At 38.7% G+C, this 11,882-nt stretch overlaps 1 protein-coding gene across 3 annotated transcripts in view; it reads right to left on the bottom strand.

Annotated features, from left to right (window-relative positions):
- The window catches only part of Fars2 (phenylalanyl-tRNA synthetase 2, mitochondrial), a 384,286-nt gene that overhangs the window by 263,535 nt on the left and 108,869 nt on the right, over positions 1–11,882 (bottom strand). For all 3 annotated transcript variants that reach the window (XM_026782839.1, XM_026782838.1, XM_013349092.2), the window contains one exon: positions 4,674–4,833. In XM_026782839.1, coding sequence (XP_026638640.1) covers positions 4,674–4,833 — 160 coding nt within the window. The remainder of the gene's footprint in view (positions 1–4,673; positions 4,834–11,882) is intronic.

Genomic DNA, 11,882 nt, shown 5'->3' with positions numbered 1-11,882 from the left:
GAGAGAGAGAGAGAGAGAGAGAGAGAGAGAGAGAGAGAGAGAGAGAGAGAGAGAGAGAGCGAGCAATACTCTACTAGGAAACACCAATGTATGTCAGACACTGCTCTGGAAAAAGGCTGAGAACCCCAAAGGATACAAAAAGAAATTAAAATTCTAGAAATCCTAAATCCCTGTCTTAGATGATCTAAAAGAAATGATTACTAAGCAGGGTACAAAATACATAGAAAGCAGTAGATGTACAGAAAACAATAATGAATTTCATGAGCATAAAAATAGTCTAAAATGTTATTTTATTTCTTTCTAATTCTAAAATGATAACCTCTATTATAACGGCCTTAGGATACTGGTACAACTCAAATGTTAGCAGAAAATAATAAATCACATTTGGAGACAGAGGAAAGCGGAATCTAAAGCTGCTATAATAACATCAAACTAACACAAAGAGAGACGTGGTCTAATTTTTAATTCTGCTTTCCAAGTACAAAGAAATCCAATAATAATAATAAGTGAGGAGAATCGGCTATATAAACAAATACAAAAAGAATCTTGAGGAATATGTCTGAGGCTGATAAACTGTGGCCATTAATTAAATATAGAAAGAAACAAAGTTTAGGTTTTTATGTGTCCTTTGGTACCAGAAATGTAATTGAATATGTAGCAAATCGAGGCTTTGTGACAACCTGGCCCAGAACAGGAGGGAGAGAAAAGAGCTAGCGGGCAGGCTGGAGAGAAACACCACTTTAGTGAGGTTGTCTGACCTTTTTTTTTTTTTACATCATAGATTTCATTGTCTCAGTCTCAGAAATAATATTAAAATGACTAATATCTCTCATTTACTCACAACTCGCTCCTTTTAATCTTTCTTGAGAGGTTGTTACCTATGTGGCCCGATAACTTTGATCCTGCTGCCTCAGCTATCCAAATCGAGGAATTACTAGCCTGCACCACGTGGGTTATTGAAATGGTCTATTTTTATTCTTTTAAAACAACTAACATCAAAAATAGGTTCAAGAGTCCGAGTTCTGGGCTACACCTGGCAGCAGGAAAGAACAGCTTCTTCTGCAAGAGCTCAGTGTCAGGTGGACAGCAGCTAGCCTCTCCTGGTACCCTCTGACTGTTCTTTGAGCTCCATGACACTCAGCCTGACGGAACTGACACAACTACACTAAGACACTCTCCGGGTTCTTTTCAGACTTCAGTTTACATTACCACTATTCTCCAAAAAAACAAATAAGTTTTTTACTTTAATTCTACTCTATATCTTTGTGAAGCAGGTATTATAAACAAAAGTGAGTTTAAAGACATAGAAAAGCTGAAATACTGGACAAGCACGATGGCTCATGTCTTCAATCAAAGAACAAAGAAGGGAGAGGCAGGAAAATCTAAGTTAGAGGCTAGCCTAGTATACAGAGTGAGTTTCAGGCCAAACAGAAATACACAATGAGATTCTATCTCAAAAAAACAGAATTAAATAACAACAAAACAACAACAACACCGATCTGTTATAAAGCATGAACTGAAAAAGTCCAAGTACACAAGACTTTAAAAAAAAAATCAACAAATGAACATATCCTGATAACAAGATGCTATCTCACTACTGTTTCAAAATTCTTATATGTAGGCATGAGCTTTTGCCCCATGCAAAGACAGGCATCACAGTCAAACAAACAGAAAATGTACTGCAGAAACAGCTTTGAATAATGAAATTTCACTTCAGTGCATGGTTTTGCAAGGCATGCAAACACAAATACTAAAAATACTAATACAAAACAAGTTAAAAAATAGATTCCCAGAAATATACTTCCTTGGTCTCCACTGAGTCTTGCAAGCACAACACATTCGCTCATTTATTTATCTGACAGCAGGCACCTGCCATAGTATGTTGGGGAAATGAGAAGAGAACTTTCAAGTGTCTGCTCTGCACTTCCACCATGTGAGCCCTGGAAATGGAGCTCAGGTTCTTAGGATGGACCCTGGGCATATTTATGTGCTGAGCTACCAGTTCAGCACTGCTGTGGGATAACTATTCTGTATGCTGTGAATATATGTTGTTCTTTTATTGGTTGATAATAAAAGCTGCTTTGGCCAACAACAAGGAGGAACATAGCTAGGTGGGAAGTCAAAGGAAGGCTAAAAGAAAGAGGACAAAGGCAGAGTCTGGGGAAATACCAGCCAGCCACCAAATGGGCAAGACATATGGAAAATGAAGTAAAAAAACCCACAAGCCTCGTAGTAAAATGTATATTAATAGAAATGGCTTAATTTAAGATGTAAGAGCTAGTTAGTAATAAGCCTGAATTATAGGCCAAAGACTTTGTAATTAATGTAAGTTTCTGTATGATTATTCAGGCCTAGGAAACAAAAGCACCACCTCCATTTACACAGAGAAAACATAGCTTACAAAGACACATCCCAATTGTTGCAGATGATACAAAGCTAAGCTGAGCACCAACGTGATGGGAGGAGCATCCCATTCCATTAGCTGCCAGATTAGCTCCTCCATCCTCACAGCCATTTTGCATTCAGTGCCGTAATTTCGCATCTCTTCCTTAGTTTTGTTCATATTTACACTAAATTTACTATTTTCAACCTATAAGGTACATTTTGCATGTCATATTTCATTTTGTTTGTGAAACAAGAATTATTTCAATCTAAAAGTTGGATAACTGAAGTCTAAGATATCACAGAAACTGATAAATAAGTCAGGGTTTAAAAGGCAGAGAAGGGGCTGGAGAGATGGCTCAGAGGTTAAGAGCACTGGCTGCTCTTCCAGAGGTCCTGAGTTCAATTCCCAGCAAACTCATGGTGGCTCACAGCCATCTGTAATGAGATCTGGCACCCTCCTCTGGCGCGCGGGCATACACTGAGGCAGAATGTTGTATACATAATAAATAAGTAAATCTTTAAAAAAATAAATAAAAATAAAAATAAATAAATAAAATAAAATAAAAGGCAGAGAAAAGCTCTCAACAGAAATCCTCAGAAGGCATGGGATTTACTGCCATCCACATCCACATTCCTTCCTCCTCTTTGCTTTCTGTCCCTGGAGTGTAGCCCCAGTCAATGTTTTCAGTGTTGCAAACCTGGCTGCAGTCTGGTTATTACGTGTTCCCTTTCCTCCCCACTGTTGTCTGGTTGTCTGGAGACTTCCCTGCTAATTCTCCCTCATCCTCTATTGGGAATCCTCCACCATGTGCCCTCCTGACTACAGGCTCTTCTGAGTACTCATAGACACAGATGCCTTGGTAAAATATAAAGAAACATGACTCCTTGAAGACAGGAATTCTGTCTAGATTATTCCATATTTGATGTCTACAACCTGATAGAAATCAAGTTCATAAAATCTCACAAGCAGCAATTTCAATTATTTGCTTACAGAAAGGAGTAAAAAAGCATGATAAGGAGGGATATAAATTTTTTGTACTTAATTTGACAAAGGAAAAGGATGCAGATGAAATCCTGTCATGCTGTGTGAAGTTGCGAGACAGAACATTTCTCCTTAACACTGGGATCCCTTCTTCCCTACCCTCCTGACTCTTAAATATTTGAACAATACGATCTATCTCCCTATATTTCAGTGTTAAGTAGATTATACTACTGCTAAAAATACCACAATTCCTTTATTGTGGAAATAAAGAGAGGCGAGCTATAATAGGATTTTCTCATCAACAATCTTGAACTGAAATCTGTTTCACATTATATCATTTGATATGAAAAGCTTCAAGTCTGGAGACGGGAATAGAAAATAGCAACCATCCATTCAGCCATTATTCTATTTTATCAAATCATAACATTTTGTCATATTTTACTTCATACTTTTACAAAATAAAACATCTTGAACACAGATGAAGGCAGTTTCCCACACCCTCACATTACTATTCCTTACTGCCTAGAAAAGTGTAAGCCTGACATCAATGTGCAAATTTAAATAATGTATGCCATATAAAGAATGTGGAGGGCTAGTTAGTGGCGTCTTAAATGTTATATGAATTATGCATCTGATGATATGGAAGTAAAGATATTCCTATAAACCTTGTTAAAACAGAGCAGCAGAGCCTTACTAAATTACAGCAGAAGTCATTTTAAACACACACCGGAGTTCAGGCGTAAATAGAGGAGAGTCTGGAGGAACGAAAGCATACAGGTCAACCAAGATCATTGAGCTCTGGGATCCAGCAAAAGACGGGGACTGAGGCTCCCATTGCAGGAATCACAAACAATATTTTCCTCATTGGAGGAACATTGGAAACAAGTACAGAAAATGAGTCAAAATCTGAACAATATAATTTTTCCTATAGAAACTCACATTAGTTCTTCTGCTATTAACAGTAGTAGTCATACATCAAATGTATGGCTGTGGCATGGAGTACTCCACTTTGTGAAGAATCTTATCCATGTGATGTAGTAATACAGAAACAAAAACCAAGCTAACCAGACTCTTTGCAGTGATAACAATCTAGTCCACTGTCACTGTTCCTTCTCTAGCTAATTCCAGTCTATACCTTCTATATATCAAGGTGAAAGAACCAAGAAGTCCACAGGCTTCCTCCCATTCACCAATAACTTAGAAAAAAAATCAAATCAACAACAAAAGCACTAGAACCAAGCAGCTTCAATGATTATTAACTTTTGAACTATTGAGCCTTGAGTCACAAAGATATCTGAGTACCTACCATCTCCAAAAAGATGTGTCATTAGCCTAGTCAGTACTTGTTTAAGGTCAAACTCCACAAGTTTCACGGCCTCCATGGTGTGTGTCTCTTGCTTATGAGCAGAGCGAGAACTTTCTTCAAAGAGTTCCAAGCTTTCTCCATCCTTCACACCAGCAAATAACTGTAAACCAAAAGGAATAATGAAATGTGTTTTTAAAAATGTATTTTTCTGTCAAACAGTATAGAAATTACGGGGATAAGAATTATATTTTAACCAAAAAAGTAAATTAAAATTTAAAAAATTAAATTTTATAGCTAATATGCACATTGAAATAGTAACTTTGTACTAACAGTACTTTGTACTAACTAGCCAAGCTCTGAGTTACCCAGTGTGGCAGGTTCCTGGGGAACTAAAGACACTACTCAGATCTTTCATGATCAGTTTTATATTTGCCTGAATTTTCTGTCATTTCCTTACAGGAGACATTATCCTCAATTTTAATGGAAATGCCAAGCTTTAGACTCTAAAATAGTATCCCTAAGTGCCCCACAGGATATTTCCAATGTGATCTAAGACTAAGTAAGAAAGTACAGTTTAAGAATTAAATCCTAAAAAGTCTATGAAGACAGGAAACCTGCTGGAGTTTTGATACTCTATTTCTAAAACCCATTTCAGAGCTTTGTGTATATCTCTGATGCTTACTATATACAGAAAGGGGCAAGGTAAATGATAGCGAGGTCTTGGCTCATGCCAAATTCAGATTTATATGGTAAGTAATGTATGAAAATACAGGGTACATGCTACAGTACAACAGCTAAATAAAATTTCATTAATATCATTACCCATAGCTGTCATTAATTATAAGCTTCTTAGCCGGGCAGTGGTGGTGCACGCCTTTAATCCCAGCACTCGGGAGGCAGAGGCAGGCGGATCTCTGTGAGTTCGAGGCCAGCCTGGTCTACAAGAGCTAGTGCCAGGACAGGAACCAAAAAGCTACGGAGAAACCCTGTCTCGAAAAATCCAATTAAAAAAAATTATAAGCTTCTTTTCCAATAAAATAAAGTATCCACAGCTGATGAGATAGATCAGTAAGTATGTGCTTGCCACATAACCAGGAGAATCTAAATTCAATTCTAAGCAACTATGTAAGAAGCCAGGCACAATGACATTCATCTGTGGTCCCATGAGAAGGAAGAAACCGGAAGCTCTCTGGTGATCACTGGGCAACCAGGCTAACTAAAGCAGTGGGCTTCAAATTCAGTGAAAGACCCTATCTCAAAAGCTAAAGTGGAAAGTGACAGACGAAATCACTTGAGATCCACCCCTGGCCTGTGTGTGCACACACATGTATAAACACAGGCATATAATCCCCCCCAAACACACACACAAAAAAACATATCCATCTGTGGTGACATAGCAGATCAACTCTACCTATGAGGAGAATGGGTCAAAAAAGAGAAATAAAGCCAGGCAGTGGTGGCACACGCCTTTAAACCCAGCACTTGGGAGACAAGGCATGTAGAACTCTGTGAGTTCAGGGCCAACCTGGTCTACAGAGCTAGCTCTAGGACAGACAGGGTAAATGGCCATCATAGTTTACTCCTGAATCCCATAGGAGACAATACTAAAGGATTGTCAGTTCTAGTAAAGTTATATTGGATGATTAGAACAGTCTTGATACAAAAAAATGATAAAGGTACAAAGAAAGTCCCATAGCAAGGTCTCCTCTCAAAGCTCAAAAAGTCTTTTCAGAAGATCTAACTATCCTGGGGCTTTAAGTGAGTCCCAGGAGTGCTGAAATAACCCACCTTGTGTACAATCAACATAGTTCAGGACTCGCGCCTAAGGAATGATGCTGCCCACTATTAGGCTGGGTCTTCCTACATTAATTAACGTAAACAAGATGATGCCCCACAGACACCTTCACAGGCCAACTCTGCCCTGAGAACTCCCTCACTATGACTGTCGTCCCAGGTGATTCTGCACTGAGGGAAGTGGTGACTAACTGGCCATCACAGTTGTGCATCATGTCTGGAGTTTTGAGAATTCTAAACATTAAACACAAAAATGTTTTTACTGGAGAAATATCTGAACACACTGCTCAGTCTACATAAGTGAGCACTATTTAAGTGTAAAAGAGAAAGCAGAAGACCTTCCTAACAGCTAGAACGACGTCCAACAGGCGAAAAAGTAAAAAAGGCCAACTACAAAGAAGCAAATGCTGCCTTTCCTGTAAGATGCAGGAGGGACACAAAAACACACAGTCCTCATGTACCCGCAGATGAATAACTGCAGATGTGGAGAATGCACTGGCCGCTGGAGATGGGCAGACACAGAGGATACACAGGTGAGTGGGGAAAGGCATGTGAAGACGGACAGAGCACAGTGACGACTCTCTAAGGAAAACTTTGTGTAGTTCTAAAGTTGAGAATCAATCTAATATTTAATCCACTCAAAACATGAAAAAGAAAACCAAAACAGGGTGTGGAGAACCCCGAATGTGCTTTCATTTAAATGGCACAGTCACACAGAGAAGATAGAACACTGGTTGCAGAAACTTTTAAAAACAGTATATTAAGTCACTTTATAAGGTTAAAAATGTAATTATAGGGACAAACATGATACGCAAGTCAGTTATTTTCTCAACAAGAATATATGGTAACAATTCTTAAATCACTTTAAGTTTTGTAAACAGAGGTGTGTCCTGCCCCATTCCGCAGCTGCTTCCCAAATTACCACACAGGAGGCTTATATTAATTATAAATGTCTGGCTTGTAACTCAGGTTTATTACTAACTAGCTCTTATGCTTAAATTAACCCATAATTCTTATCTATGTTTGGCCATGTAGCTTGGTACCTTTCCTTAGTAAGGCTAGAAACAGACGAATATAGATTTCCTGGCTGTGCCTAGGAAGGCCCAGACATATAACAATAAGCATAATAACAATAAGCATACTCAGTTCTGGGTTTCTAAATACCATTTTCTCATAAAGGAGAAGTTCTTAGAGAAGTAACTGATTCTAAGTTGGGAATACCCTGCTAAATACAAAGTTACAAGAGTCCAGACACAGGGTGCTACCACAAGGGGTTTCGTGGTCAAATCCAGATCCAACTGAACAATCCATAAATAAGTTGAGCAAGGATCACAGCCCAGAAACAAAAACGAATATCCAGAAATCCAGGAATATATTAAATATTGGATTAACATGTACAGAGAATAAAATTCTAATGAGTGCATTTAGAAGAAAGCCAAAACCATAGTAACTCAGAAGATGACCAATGGATTCTAAAGTTGAAGGGAGAAAATACAAGAAGCAGGATATTTACAGTGGTAAAGTGGTTCATAGAAATTTCTTAATTACATCAGGAAAATAGTAACTGTAATGGCAAAAAAAAACATACTATCTTTATGATATAATCAATCCCATGATATGATCATGAGAAGATATCAGACAATGTCCAAATAAGCAACAGCCTCTGAAAGATGTGGCAAGTGCTACGAAAAGCCAGTCACTCAAGTCAGGACCTCTGGAAAGGTTGAACAACCCTTTCACGGGGGTCGCCTGAAATCATCCCAAAACACAGGTATTTACAGCAGCAAATTACAGTTATGACGCAGCAACAAAAATAATCTTATGGCTAGGGGGTCACCACATCATGAGGAACTGTATTGAAGGATCATAGCATTAGGAAGGTTGAGAACCACTGCTCTCGACAAAGAAAACTGTCTTAGTTTAAGGAAGGTAGTGAGGACACGCCCACTATACAGAATATCATTCTGGGTGGAATTCTGACTTAAGTGGAGAGAAAGGCTGTAATTCCAGCAAAGATGTCTGCATGTTCTGTTTAACTCTTCAGACCTGTATGATTTTTTTGTTGTTTGTTTCATTTCGTGCTTTTTTTTTAAAGAATAAAGACTAAATTTGAAAAGCAGTCTTAGATTGACAGCAAAGGTGATAGGAAGGTAGAGCTATCAATACTCTTGCCACCTACCCTCCTCCAACACATACTTCTTGCCTACCACACATATACATACACTTCCTCTACTAACAACATCCCACCAAATGCTACACCTTATGTGACTAATGGGCACAAAGTGGCATATTAACAGATAGCCACAGTACTTAATGTACATCAGCTGTGATCTCGGCAGCATGCAGAGTATACATTAGGAATCACTACCGGGGAGTTCTATGGTTTCTGTGGATTTCCAGTAAGATGTAGCCACTACTTAACACTATACAAAATAGTTTCAATGCTTTAAATATGACCTGTGCTCTACCTACTTATCTGTCTCTCCCCAGCAAACCCTGGTGTCCACTGATCTTTTCACTTCAGTCTAAAGTTTCTTTTCCAAAATATCATAATTGGAAGTATAAAGCAGTCAGACTTTTCCAATTGGTTCCTTTCACTTAGCTATATGTACTTAATTTCTCTTTATATCTTCAATGGCTTGATAGTTCATGTATGGGACTGTTTTGAATAAAACATTTTTTACTATTTATACATTATTGATATTTAATTTTTAAAACACTTTATTTCTACACCTTAGAATTGCAAGAGCTGAACCAATTGGGTACTATTTTGCCAACCCTGCAACAGCACTGTCCAGAAGTGTGTATCTATGTTAGGTGATTGTATGCCTGGGGATGGAAGCGAATCACTAGGAAGCCTGAAGGCCTAGGCTGAAGGAGCTTTTACCCTCAGAGACTATATAGCCAGAGGTCTAGGGCCAATTTGCAACTTAAGATGAGAGTTGTCGGGTTTCACTCGCCCACACTGTTTAGTCTCCAAGTAGCCCTACAGAGGAGGATAGACCTGCAAACAGAAATCCCCAAATGCACCTGTGCCTTCTCTAGGCTCTCAGTTCAATGCACATGTCCGCTCCTGAGGGCACTGCCCCATTTTTATAAGCTTTAAATACAGCAAGGGACAGTGAGATGGTGCAGCTGGTAAAGGCACATACCACTAAGAATGACAATTCACAGCAGTCCCACAGTAAAATGACACAATTGACTCCCATGTTTCCTATATCTCCAGAAAAAAGATAGACACAGACACAGACACAGACACACACACACACACACACACACACACACACACACACACACACAGAGAGAGAGAGAGAGAGAGAGAGAGAGAGAGAGAGAGAGAACAAAAAACTTAAAATCTGAAGAATATTTTTAATTATAGAAACATTATTTCATGGGTTGCTTGCCTCCTTTTAAAACTATTCCCTTTATCCCTTCGTTCAGCACATCTAATCCACACTTAGAACAAACGTTTTGATTTTGACCTTGTAAACTGCATTCAGAATCATATTACAAGACTCCCGGGAAGTGAATGTCTTTCATATTTTACCCCTGGCTTGTTGTTTTGTGGAGCTGAATATTAAACACAGGGTCATAGTATACCTGCAAAATTCAAGATGTTGTTATTTCTTTCTGCTGTGTAGTACTCCATTGTCTAAATGTACCACATTTTCCTTATCCATTCTTCAGTCAAGTGACATTTAGTTTGTTTCCAGGTTCTGATTATGACAAACAATGCTGCTATGAACATAGTTGAGCACATGTCCTTGTGGCATGATTGAGCTTGGATATATACCCAAAAGTGGTATCACTGGGTCCTGAGGAAGGTTGTTTCCTAATTTTCTGAGAAATTGCCACACTGATATCCAAAGGGGCTGTACCAGTTTGCAATCCCACCAACAATGCAGGAGTGTTCCCTTTACCCCACAATCTGTCCAGCATAAGTTGTCATCAGTGTTTTTGATCTTGGCCATTCTTACAAGATGGAATCTCAGAGTTGTTTTGATTTGCATTTCTCTGATGACTAAAGATGTTGAGCATTTCCTTAAGTGTCTTTCAGCCATTTTAGAATAGTTCACTTTTGTGACCCCTTCTTTCTCCATATCCCCTTCTTCTGGTTCCTGTCTATGTCCAATCACCTCATAGTCTCTCTCGTGTCACCTGTGTTCTAATTCCTGCCTGTTCTCCTTTCCCTCTTATCACTGTTTATATGACCTCTACCACACATACCCGATGTAGGTATACATGCATGCATGTATGTATGTTTGTAAACATTTCAAGTAAGGCTCTGCATATGAGAAAAACAGGTGGTACCATTCTGAATCTGGGACACCTTATTTAATATAGTATTTTCAGATTCATCTATTTCCCAGAAATATCATAATTTCACTTTTCTCTAAAGTTGAATGAAATCCCATTGTGCATATGTCCCACAGCTACATAATCCATTTGTGTAGTGATGGACACCTAGCTCGGCTGGTTCCACTGTCTTGGTATTATGAGTAGAGCATCAATAAGCATGGATGGACAAATTTCTGTGAGGCGGAATGCACGCAGCACCTTAGGTATTTGACTAGAGGTGGTAGAGCTGGGTCATATAGTAGCGTAACTTCCTTTAGTTTTTTTTTTTTTTTATAACTTTCCACACTGATCCCCACACTAATTACACCAGCTCATACTCCCACCAATAATGCATAGGGTTGTCTTTCCCCATGCTAGCTAGCATCTATTCCTCTTTGTTTTGTAGTGGAGGCCATGCTGACTGAAATGAGAGGGAATCTCACAGAAGTTTTAATTTGGATTTGTTGACAGCTAAGAATATTAAATACTTTTTAAAACTATTTATTGGCCATTTCAGTTTCTTCTTTGGAGAAGTGTCCATGTCATTCACCAATTTATTGACTGGCATTTCTGTTACGTTGATGTTTAACTTTTGTAGTTCTTTATATATTCTAGATATTAATACCTTGTCTGGCAAAGATCTTCTCCCATTCTGTACACTGTCAACAGAGCAGACAGCCTACATATATTTTTAATGTGCTAATCACCTTATGTTTCTCTATATTTTTAAGCTTATATCCTCTCTTCAGGACAAATGTCATTCATTACATTCTTTGCAAAGAAAAATAGAAACTTCTTTCAAATTAGCATTAGACCTGAGTAGACCTGATCATATAAAAAGTCAAAGACTTCAACTTCAATCCAATGAGGCCATTTTCTTAGTTTTCCTGAACCACAGCTGAGGATGGGCACACGGGACAATAAAATCTAAAGCCAAGACTCAGCTAATAGCGTCACACAAGGTGATAAGAAAGCTTGTTCACGCCGGGCGGTGGTGGCGCACGCCTTTAATCCCAGCACTCGGGAGGCAGAGGCAGGCGGATCTCTGTGAGTTCGAGACCAGCCTGGTCTACAAGA

Source organism: Microtus ochrogaster, chromosome 16 (genome assembly GCF_000317375.1).
Source record: "Microtus ochrogaster isolate Prairie Vole_2 chromosome 16, MicOch1.0, whole genome shotgun sequence".
NCBI classification, from domain to species: Eukaryota; Metazoa; Chordata; class Mammalia; order Rodentia; family Cricetidae; genus Microtus; species Microtus ochrogaster.
The sequence above is the reverse complement of the archived record's forward strand: the minus strand, read 5'-3'. Positions and strand labels throughout refer to the sequence as shown.